The following is a 12,745-nucleotide window of genomic DNA, read 5'->3' on the forward strand; positions in this document are numbered from 1 at the left end:
TGAGCACCATATTTATTAGGGATGGCGAAAATCAAACAAGATATTAACAGATATTTCCGTACAATTCACATTTACTACTGCTTACATTGGTCTACCGGAAGTAAAAGGCTAAACGGAAAGAATGTTTCTCAGTCAAGGGAGAGAATTGTGATGGAAATACAATGATGCCGATTCCAGGTAGTTTTTCTGATTTACCGAGGAATTAAGCGTCTTAACAGAGTTAAAAATAGTAGCCTGCCCGCCAGCCCGAGACTGGCTATTTTTTGGCAGGACTGAGCAATTTTAGCAAAAAATTATATTGTCAGGGACCGAGGGTTTTAGCTAGGTCTAGGATTTTGAGGGCATTAGTCACTTTAGCGTAGGGCACGAACGACATATTATGGGCAGCAGAATTTTGTAAATAGTCAGTAGTATCATAAACTAAAGACATAAACACTCTTAATATATTCATTTTAAGTTAACAGATACAGGCATAACAATAAATATTACAACAAAATAACTTATTTTCTATAAGAAAACGTGTGTTACTTAATAAAATAAAATAGTTACTATTAGAAAAATAGTAAAATAGAAATTTTTTACATCATGACAAAGCTTTGATGCATTTAGTCTAAAAATAGCTACTATATGACATGAGCTACTACTAATGGTATGACCTGACACTCAACTAATAAGAGAAAATCCTCCTGTCCTTTGCCAAACACAACACCTCAAAAGCCCTCTTCAACCTAAAACTCCTCAAATCAGAAGGATGAAGGCAGATCTTTAGAAGAGGATTGTTGAAACCTTGAGTCTGTTCCTAAGATAGGTCTTGATCAGATAGTACCTACTAAATCCCCTCTCAGTCACCAGAACATAACGCAGAAACTGGACAGATAGAAAGGAGGTTGGCCACATTGGCATAGTCTACTGTAGAATGTTGCACTCTGTAAGCAGTTGCTGCGTGATATCTTACTGCTGGGTGGTAATTTTTCAGTGACCTTTGTCCCCAGATCATGAGTAGAATTGAAGACGTTCATAATCATTGTGATTTTGTACAAGAAGAAAAGAGAATTGTAAAATAAATATTTATTGTTGATTAATACTTCCTAATTTGCTATTGGGTTAAAATTAATTGAAATCCATGAGATGACCACTCATTGTTTTTGTGTGCATTTAAATTTCTAAAAAAATTTAGCTATATATATGTTGTGAGTTTCAGGAAGGTTTTTTTTTTATATGGGAGTAAAATCGGTTGGTATCCATTAAAGATCGAAATCATTTAACACGACTAATCTTTAAAATAAGGATATATATCAGTTGTATTTTAAACGTACTTAAAAGCAGGAATGTATCGAGTCAAGTAGAGTCTTTTTTCATCGGTCGAAAACGACTGGGTGAAGTTGAGTGAGAACCCTGGGATTATCTTTTGTGGTCCTAATGATCAAACGATTGATAAATTGTTGTTATTTTAAAGGATTATTATCGATGCACATATCAGGGATGCCAGGTAAACAACAATAAAATGTATTTCACACCTGGTTGACCAGGTAATTACCCAGCTTGGGGTCATAAACTTGTCAGAGCGTAAGTCTGGGTGATGATTGACAGTTTTTAACAACATTTTTATTTAAGATGACGAAAATGTATCTGAAATACTTTTTGAATGGAATTTTTTTTATACGCTTTTCAAATTTTAAGTGACGAAAATGATCTTAAACATTTTTGTTATTTATTAAATCCTTTCGTAAATGGCGAAAATGGCAAGCGCTAGATAAATCACTGATATAGTAAATTTATTAAAAAATTGTATTCAGGACTGGCTAGAATTTGAGTGAGTTTCCTACACTGGTCTTAAGATAGTTTTTTTATCTTCTGTGTATTGTCATGAACAGAGTAATATTTTACGCCATAGCTTTCAAGGATTTGTAATAAACAATATGGGGTAGGCATTGCCTATATCAGCCAGCACAGTGAGCTTAACCATACGTGTACCATCTGTGCGAGACTCGTACAAATAATAAAGGACATTACATAGGGGTCAACCCAGATGAAAATTTTTGCTTCATAGGTGCAACATGTTCATTCATATTTAAGCAGCAAACAAAATCAATATTTCTGTTTGAAAATCTGTCTTGTTAATTAATGGGGAAGTTTTTTAATAAATGAATAACTTGAACAATTTTTCCCTAAAATTCCAACCCCATGCCCCCCTTTCCCCTCGCTCTCAAAATGGTCAATAACGTTACAGCACTTCGCAATACTGTACATTTTTTTTATCCCTTAAGGGCATCTCTAGCAATGTCCATTTCAGTTTTGGCCTGTCAGATCAATCTATACAGATACAAGAAATATTACAGTTCTCCACATATGGTGGGAATATTTTACACATATCATGTGACGTAAACACAATGCAGACGACGGCGGTAAATTCCAAACAAAAAAAGATTGCCTTTCCTTTCTTAGAAAAGCTATACTCCGATTTTGTTATTACAATCTGAGTTATGTTTTTTTCCAAGGCAGGTTTAGTTCTTGACAACAGCAACAGTGGAACAGCGGAGATACATGTATGTACACATCTACGTGTTTCCCAAAGTTTTTAAAAACATAACACTCACTTTGTTAAATAAGTAAAAAAAAATAGAAAAAGACCTGAAAACTATCAGAAAAGATGAATTTATTTTTACTGAAACGAAATCATAACTTATATTTTTTTATTTGTTAGATTGAAGGAAATGATGAATTTTCTCAGTAAGGACAGTCACTTTTTGTTACTTCTGGGACATGACTTTATTTCGTTAGTATATTGGGGAATTGTAAGGGAAATTTAGAGAATACATGTAATAATCGTAGAGCTCAAACCGCTTTGCGGCGCTCACTATAAATACCTATAACAGAGACTTTAATGCTTGCACCCCAGCATTCATGATTCAAGGACCACTGTTGACATGAAACTGTCAGTATCCCATTTCTGAAGTTTGTTACTGCTGTTTCATAAATGATGAAGATTTTTTCATAGTTGAAAAAGTTTTATTGAACACAAGTTCAAGACATAGCGTAGTGTTAAGTAGCCGAAAAATATCCAGCATAATATCCCAATATTTAAGGATCACAGACCAGGAAAATAAAAACATCATTTCTGTTAACATAAAACACTTCAATTCCTTTTTAGCTCACCTGGCCAAAGGCCATGTGAGCTATTGCCATCACTTGGCGTCCGTCGTCATCGTTAACAATTATACATAACTCTTCTCCTCTGAAATTTCTTGACTGATTAGAATTAAACATGGTATAAATGTTTCTTTGGGTATCCTGCATATAGCTGATGTGGGGATTTTTGATTCGTCGAAAAACATGGCTGCCGTTACTAAAAATGGAACATAGGGATCAGACAGTAGTTTTTCACATATATCTGTTATCTCCTAAACCATTAGGTTTAGATTAATTTGACAGAGTAAAAGTGTTCAGCATGATGAGATCTATCTCTGGTTAAGTTTTGGTTTTAATCTGTTAAGCCATATTGGAGTTATTGCCCTTTTTCAACAATTTTTGCTATTTTTCATGTTATTTCTTTCCAAAAATCTTCTCCTCTGACACTACTTGACCAATTGAAACCAAACTTGGCATGAATGTTCCTTGGGATATCTTGCATAGAATTGATGAGGGGATTCATAAAAAAATGGTCGCCATTACTTAAAATAGAACATACGGGTCAGACAGTAGTTTTTCGCATATATCTCAAAACCGTTTAGCCAAACTCTTTCAAGTGCTGAAATGATCCTTGTTATAAGGCCTTCAAAAGTCTTCAGGATCAAAGTTGTCAGGCAACTCGTTGTAAGAGTTATTGCCCTTGAATAGATGAAAAATTATAATTATTATTTGTTTTTTTATAGTTTTCAGCCAATATCTTGAAACCTACATTGTATAATAGATAGAAAGAAACTTTCAATTGCTGAAATGATCCTTATGATAAGTCCTATCAAAGTCTTCTTGAGTCAAAATTGTTGGACATCTCCTTGTTAAATTTATTACCCTTGAAAGACAAACTTTAACCAGGTGAGCAATTCAGGCTCCTGTGAGCCTCTTGTTTCTTTCCTTCTGAGTACAGAATGACAAATGTAAAAATGACACCATGATTTAATATGGACAATAACCCTTATTTCCAAATCTGTTAAGGTTACAATCTGTTGCATGAATTTAATAATACTTTGAGATATATTTAAGCCAAAAATAATCCCAACTTCGAAAACTTTGTTCAAGATATCTACCTGTAAGAACTTACATTGTAGTTGGCCAAATACATGTACACCTTTTCTGGAATTAGACATTTTACTTGATAATGGAAGCCATCATACTAAAATTATTAAGTCGAAAGAAATGATTTTGATTTTCCAAATATTAATTTTTCATTCGTAGATAATGATATTCCTGATGCACCACCCTATGGTATTTACAATTGGTCCAATTTGCCTGTATTTGTAATAAAGTGTCAGATTTTAATGAATACATACTCAAAAACACTCAAGTACATTGTATACTCAAATAAACATGAAACTGCATTGAAATAATATTAAAATGGCAAGTACAATGTAAATAGATGTTAATGGCATAATTACCATAAAAATCCAATGTTAATGCTGTGATCTTGCGAAATTGTAAGATTTGAACAACCTCAATACCCACAAATTGTATATTGCTCATTTACAGGTTTCATTTTTCAAATAAAAAAAATGGATCCTGTCATGAATAAAAATAGTAAAATGACTATCTATCACATGGTGTAAAGGTACATGTAGACAAGATATGCTGTATATAAATATACATATACACTTCTAAATGGTGTTACTCTTTGATCAAATTGGCTAAGTAGTGCAACTGATCAAGGCAATAGATATTTAATTACAGACCATTAGATTACTGTATGTAAACTTTGGATGAAATAATTCCTTGATTTTATTATGCCTAATTTGTGGACCTTGAATGGCTTGATATATATAAATACCTTGATTGTTATTTCAGAGGGCCAAATACCTCACCAAGAGCACCAGGTGGACTATAGAGAAAAGTACAAAGCATTAAAAAAGAAACTGAAGTTTTTAGTTTATGTAAGTTTAACATTCATTGCAGCCTTGTAATCAGAAAAAGCAGGCTCTTAGGGCAGCATGTAAATCTTGTCAGGTGACTCTGTCAGTTCTAGAGAATGGACCCAACTCCCATTCAAAAGCAAAAAAGTAGTTGTTTGTAGAGTAAATAGGCTAAATTAGAATCAACAAAGACCTCTTACATGTATGTGTAAATAAGGTAACAAAAGTATGATGCTTAGCTAATTGTACTGTATAATAAGTTAGATGATAACATAAAATAGAAAATACTGATATCTATGCAGCAAAGTGCATCAAAATGATGTACCCGAAAGTAGCTAACTAAACGCAAATTGATCTTCAGTTTTGTTTAAGTAGTAACAGTAGAAATTCAGGATAAAAATAAATCATGAATGAAACTTACAAACCCTTATTCTTAAATTATTTTTCACTCATGAAATATTGTGAAAACTATCTAATTTATATTTGTCACTAACCCTATTTTTTTTCCTGTACATGTTATTTATTTTTCTTATTGAGTGAAAGTTATAACTTACCCAAGATACAACAATGACGTGAACATGTTTGATTTGAATCATCAATATAAAGTTAAGATTAGAATGTAAATACAATTAGAACAATCTACACCTATTAAATCAATCTTCTGGTATTAAAAAAAAATTCAAATACATGCTGTCATAATGACATTGTAGCTGTTTTTATAGGTGTTAGACCAATTGCCCAACAGAATATCAAGCCTTCTTCCTTTTTAGCTCATCTGGCCCAAAGTGTCATAATTAGAATCAAAGTGAAATGGCATTTACTAGGATAACACAAGGTCTGATGTTTTATTTTTCTGTAGGAGCAAGAATGTTTTTTGGAGGAGCTGAGAAAGTCACAAAGAAAACTTCTTAAGATTACAAGAGACAGAAGGTAAAGATGTGTACTAGATACAGGTCAAGGTACAAGTGAAAAGATAATAGTTACATCTGTTTACACTGGACCCTGTTTAAACCAGTCTTGAAAGTCTCTGCATGAAAGTTATGCTGCCTATAAAACAAGTGCCAAAACAATAAAAAATCTTTTTAGTAGAAAGTTGGAACAGAATGTTTTTTTATTATCTAACTCTTTTTATTTTTATTTTGTAGCTTTTTGTTAGATAGGTTGTTACAGTATGAGAAATTAGATGAATCTTCTGATGATTCTGATGCTACAGCATCCAGTGATAGCGAGAATGATGGGCATGGCAAGAAGTAAGCTTTAGTCACATTGTCCTATTTTATATGTTGGGATAAATGATACATTGTAAAGTAGTTGGAAAAATGATCCCAATATTTGGCTTCTTTTCAAAATGTTGATCCATTGTTTTTTCAAAGTTTGTAGTATTGTCTTATGTTTGACCAATTTTTACACTTTTGAATTTCATATCGTAAATAAGACCACCTGAAGCACATCTTTAACTGTTTTGGACATTGAAATACATGTAGATTTGATTGTGGAATATTATGAACTCTTCATCTGCGTCTTGAAAACTGATTTGTTCAATATGTCATAATTTTCCTTTCCTTTTTCATCTACCCTGACTTGACTTTTTATGAGCAAAGCGCCGGGTGTTTCTAGAAAAGCAGAGGACGCTTACACTACCGGTGCACCTGGTCCATGCTCCTGGTTTTTAGTGGAGTCTGAGTTGCTCATTTGCTTTTGTTATTTTGTGTGTATTATTTAAGTTACTTTATGTTCTTTGTTGTATATGTCTGTTTTCTATGTCTGGGATTTGTCCCTGGATTACATTCTTTTGCTTACCACTATAACCTTGGTTCCCTTTGATTACTCTTCCATGTCTGGTCCTTGTCCCTGGATTACATTCTTTTGATTACCGATAGAACCTTGGTTCCCTTGATTACTCTTGTAATACTCAAGAGTCATGGCCCTTTTTTTCACTTAGAATATTGACTTTTGAATATATATCTAATATCTCTAATTAAATATTATTTTAAAAGGCATAAGATTTCTTTATGCAGTGGAAGCATTACTAAAAGTTGAATTGAGGCTGTAGTGATACTTGTGTAAACAAAATACACATGTAAGAAGCTCAGTTATTGTTTGTTTTTTTTGTTTTATTCCCACTCAACAACTTGGTGGTATATTGGAATTACCATCTGTCTGAATATTGTCACAGTTATCTCATCTCCCTATGAAGGAATTATTTAAAATTAGGTGTGTGGCTTAATAATGATAGATGCTTCCTGTTTTGTGGGACTTTGCCATTTTTTACTATAAGGAGTGATAGAGATTTGTTTTGTCACAAAAATCTTGGCTCCCAACAGATGGATTGGTTTCAAATTTGGTGTGTTGCTTTATACATGTATAGATGAGGCATACACTGTAATTGATTTTGGATGCTATCAACTTCCTGAACAAGTGGGGCTATCCCCAGCATGACAACCTATGCAACTGTATGCTTTTTTTTGTTTTTAGAAGGAAGGCCTTGGAAAGTTTAGGGTTTGAATTTGGAACTGATCCTACATTATATATGGCAGCTAGTGCACAGAGCAGAGCTAACATTCCAGTATGTGTCTTTTCTTCTTTCAGTTTCTTACAAGATTAAAAGTTGTATTTTTTTAAAATTATATTGGCCTTATTAAATATGTTAACAGGAATTTAACAAAAATTGCTTACATTTTGAATTTTTCATTGAATTCCTAATGAATAAAAACCCAGGAAACAGAGATACAAAAATTAAAGGAAGCATATCAGATACATTGAGTTAGATTTTGACATATGTACATGTACATTGAAAAAAAAAAACTGCTGCAATTTTACATTAAAAAGTCATGTCTATCAAACAAGTCATTACATAATCCTGTCACAATTCTGGATTTGAAAAGTATTGGTCATGTGACAATTTACATAAGAGGGCATATTGACATTCCTGTCAGGAAGAAAATGCATGCTTTTTTTTTAAAACTTGAGTTGGCTAAAATGACAAACAGTTGAATTCTCTTAACAACCAATTAACATCTTTTTGGTTTAGAATGATCAGACCAAAAGTATCTTTTTTTTCATGTGGTGATGAAAATCTACTTACAGATCAGACTTTTTATCATTTCCTGGAAAGTCTTGTTTGGAATTTTTTGAAAACATTTTACTTTACATTTTTTTGTATTTTGACATCTTTTATCTTTTGATATCCCACAAGATCCATATTTATATTTTTCTAGAGTTCCTCTGAACCACCAAAGAAGAGATCCAAACCAAGTGCAAAGAAAGGAAAAGGGGGTAAACAAATATCTGTTTTTGAGATTAAGTATGTCAAATGATGAAAATAAATATTGTATTATGTTGGACTAGACAGGGAAAATAGACACACTATATATATAAGTAACATGAAAAACAAAATAAGATGTAAAAAGTAACAAAATAAATGACCAACCTAGACTCCGCTGAAAACTGGGAGCATGGACCAGGTGCACCAGTTGGATAAACACCCTCTGTTTTTCTAGAGGCGCCCGCTGAGTTACTGATAAAATGTACAGGTCTTGGGAGATAATTCACATAAAAAATCAGAAAGTTTCTATTGTAATTCAGTGTCATTTATAGAGTTATCTCCCTTAATTTTTAATTTTGCCAAAAATTCAATATAAATTTTATCTCCTAAGACCAATGGTGATATGAAAAGCCAGGTGGTTATTTCTGTTCACTGGAACATTTGTAACAAAAGATCAAAAATAAAAGGTGTAGGCTTTCCAATTATGTATTACTAGTACATTTTGCATGATTCTTAGCTAGAGTACTACTTGATTATAGTGTTATCTGTTAGGCCAAGTTAACTTAAATGGCAGACTCTCATCCAACCTTTTAAAAAATATGGGTTTGGGAGGTGGGAGGATTTGATTTTTTTATTTCTTACCACATATTTGCTAGCCTGATGAAGTATAGATGATATATCTGTTAGATATGTTTTATCAGTTTCAGAGAAGAAGATTTGTGTATTATAGTATCTCAATACTAAAAACTAACAGGGAAAAAAATCATGATTTATGATTTTGAAATTTCCAGCCAAATTTTTGTTTTATTGTTATCAATTTTCGGGGGCAGGAGGGGATGAGATTCTACTTATTCATTTTATTTGACCTTATTTGAGATCATACTGGTTTAACTGTATTTATATTGACATATACACTGTAAACCAACTTATTTTGACGAGAGATTTATTTTTTGCTAATTTGGTGAGCATGAAAAAAAAAATTACAAAACTAAATTGTCGCAGTGAGTCTGTCCATTATGGAAAACATGTTAAATGAGTGTTATAAGATAATTTAGTAGCAGCAGAATCATTCGTGAAAATATGTTGATTTACTGTACTTGTGGTGTATTTTAGCATGTTCATAAAATGCTTGATTCTAGATAGGCATCTATCTAAATATATTTTAGGAGGCCATGGACAGGTCAAACAAGAGCCTCAGCTGACCCGAGAGGAGGTTGAGAAGAGGTTAGAATCTCGACAGATATCATTTGGTATAGAGAAAGCACCAATGATGTTACCTATGGAAATATTCAGTCATGACAATTCCAATCCAGACAGGTATCTAGATATGAGGTACATTTTATTCTAATAGTAGTATGTATATACCATAGTTATATTTAAATTTAGATGGCATAAACATAAAAAAGGAAAGAATGAAATTTAGTTTCATTACATGTGGTAATTCTCATGAATTCTGTTAAACAAAATCAGTTGGAGGTATTTTAAAATTCAGATGGTTTTAAAAACAAAAGAAGATAAATGTTTCATTGGATGAAAATAATGATTCTTCATGTAGTTTTTTTGGAGTCATTTGTCTACAATAATTGTGAAAATAAGTACATGCTCACTTCACAGTGACAAAATGCTACCTATCTTTACATTATTAGTAATGAAGATAATTACAAAATGTAAAAAAAAAACAAAGAAAAACTATATTGTTAAGAAAATCTACACAACATGAAAGATAAACTTTGAGAATACTTGGTCTTCATCAGGTTTTTTTTTTTGAAAGCTTTAGTCACTTTCGCGTGAGAAAATGAGGACCATTTTAATGGTATATTTTTAATTGTATGGTATTGTAGTATTTGCATCTGACATAAGATATTTCAGAATCATCTGTTATTTACAGCTCTGTTTTAAGTCATAAAATAAAACTTAAATGTACATGTACATTGCACATGAATAAAGCACATATTTTTTTCCATTACCATGCAAGCATGTTTTCCAGAGAATCCAAATAGCTGCTTGAGATTCAGTTTAAAAAAAAATTCCCCAGTTTTTAAGAATAATCAAAAATAGAAATTCTTTTTAGTGGAGTCCGAGTTGCTCATTTGCTTTTGTTACTTTGTATGTATGATTTTAGTTACTTTATGTTCTTTGTTGTGTATGTCTGTTTTCCATGTCTGGTCTTTGTCCCTGGATTACATTCTTTTGATTACCGCTATAACCTTGGTTCCCTTGATTACTCTTTACACTCTTATAAATTAATCAGGAACATACATCCCTGGCATAATTTTAAATGTATTTCATATTTTAGAAAATGCTGTTTTCTGCATTGCCACCCTTTGTAGAAACACAAAAATACGTCTAGCACAGTGTAGATATATAATTGCCTTAACATGCAAGAGTGCTACATTGGGCAGATGTAAATAATTTCAAATAAGTATTTCCCTATTGTTGCCTCATGAGATTCTATTTTTAGCACAATTTTCAACTGTGCTTTTGGGATCCAGACTGAGTTAATGACAAATTTATGTCATTAGTTTTCAATTATATTTAGTATTGATCCATGAGGAATTAATAGATAGCATTCAAGAACGTAAATACATTGTATTGCTGACTTGCAACTACAAAATGTATTGACACCGTATGGACCAGATTACCCACATTTGGTTTACCCTCAAGTTTGATGTACAGAAATTAATGATAAATAACTTTTATGTTAAAATTTTGTGTCCATCTCCTCAGATGGTTTCCAGATGATAACTGAGAACAGGTCAATGATTTATTATTTAAACTTTGCAAAGGTGTTTATTACCATAAAATACAGGTTGAGTTCAATTTTCAGCAAAATCTGAATTGTAGTTTTTGAGTTAGGTTTGTTTGAATATTTTGCCATCCCCTTTTTCACCATTTCATGACAGGTACCAGATAATGTTCCTATTTTTCTAATTTATGGTAACTCGTTGTTTTACTTATAATCATCCTTTTTTGTCCGTTTTCTTTCATACAAGTATGTATGTATGTTGTCTGAAATTTTAGTTCATTGTATTATTTATATATCTTTTTTCTCACCCATTAGGCTGAATTTTAGTATTTTACCTATATCATTATTTTGTTTCAGTGAGGATAGAGATGATGAAGACTCCGATCTGGTTATAGATGCACAATAGTTTCGAGTGTGTGACTTATATACATGTGTATGTATGTTACTTACAAACATGTATGTGTGCCGTAAATGTGTTCATTGTATCAGTGGATCAGAAGTCATAGCATGGTGTCCTAGAGTGGAAGATGGAGATATATACATTTGTATAAAATATTCAAACCTGATTCACTTCACTGTATAAGATCTGAGTATAGTATGTTTATTGATGGAAATGATTGTTGTCCTCGGGTACTCTGAACTTGACTTTATATGAGCAACTTGGCAGGTGTTTCTAGTAAGGCAGAGGACGCCTACCCTACCAATACACCTGGTCCATTCTCCCTGTTTTTAGTGGAGTACGAGGTGCTCATTTACTTTTGTTACTTTGTATATGCTATTTTATGTTCTTTGTTGTGTGTGTCTGTTTTCCATGTCAGGTCTTTGTCCCAGGATTACATTCGCCAGAATCTTGGTTCCCTTGATGGCTATTGAATGCATTGGAATTTATTTATTTATCAGTTGGTGACTATAGAAATGCTACCTTTAATTCAATTTATTAACACTTGTGGAAAAAGCCCAATGTCTTTTGGATTCTCATTTCTTGTATGATCACTTAAACTTACGGAGTTTTCTGATGTTGTGATAAATGTGTTATTGTAATAAACAATGCCACCATTAGAAGAGTAAATTTCATACAACATCAAATCTCTATAGTAATTATCAATTTCATTTGGCCATTTTATGTAAATATATTTTATCATTAACGTTATCACTTTTTTCATTGTTCTTAATGCCTGATATTTTGTATCTCAGGATACAGGACGCTAAAAGCATCAGCAATTTCCAATGATAAGGTTACATCATATTGACTGTGACATCGCCAAAACAGAATAAAATCAGTTTTGAACATTATGACAGGACATCTAATCTCGCCCTATTTGTGATATATTCTGTCTTGACTTCAAAACTGTCATTACACCGTTTTTACTTCTGTGATAGTACAATATGTTGTTCTTTGTTAGGTACTAAATGTGTGAATTATCAAGTTTTTGATTTTTTGGTAAAACCACAAATTTGGATTCTCAGAAAAAAATTAATTCCTCCTTTTATCTACTCATCAAGACATTAATCAATTCACAACACTTAATTCAATATTTGTAATTGACAACTGCCAATTAAATGCCTCAAAAACTAGAAAATTAGTAGGTAATTGACAGGTTGAATGTTTATGTTGTATGATTGTATAGTTTTTATGTAATATCCATTAAAATAACTATAAAGCATTGTCAT

The 12,745-nt window shown here is 32.1% G+C and overlaps 1 protein-coding gene across 2 annotated transcripts; it reads left to right on the forward strand.

Moving 5' to 3' along the window:
• The first annotated feature begins 129 nt into the window (after positions 1–129).
• On the forward strand, positions 130–12,739 carry LOC148606931 (uncharacterized). 2 transcript variants are annotated; one of them, XM_088545444.1, is made up of 8 exons: positions 130–177; positions 4,999–5,084; positions 5,923–5,993; positions 6,209–6,313; positions 7,539–7,629; positions 8,282–8,339; positions 9,495–9,660; positions 11,432–12,739. In XM_088545444.1, the coding sequence occupies exons 1-8, from the start codon at positions 162–164 to the stop codon at positions 11,478–11,480; spliced, it is 642 nt and encodes a 213-aa protein (XP_088401570.1). In that variant the 5' UTR covers positions 130–161; the 3' UTR covers positions 11,481–12,739. The 2 variants fall into 2 exon arrangements, with proteins under 2 accessions (XP_088401570.1, XP_088401571.1); XM_088545445.1 differs by having other exon boundaries at positions 9,495–9,645.
• The last annotated feature ends 6 nt before the right edge of the window (positions 12,740–12,745 follow it).

This window comes from Perna viridis, chromosome 9 (genome assembly GCF_037379345.1).
Source record: "Perna viridis isolate PV_CMFRI_1.1 ecotype Kerala chromosome 9, ASM3737934v1, whole genome shotgun sequence".
Classification (NCBI taxonomy): Eukaryota; Metazoa; Mollusca; class Bivalvia; order Mytilida; family Mytilidae; genus Perna; species Perna viridis.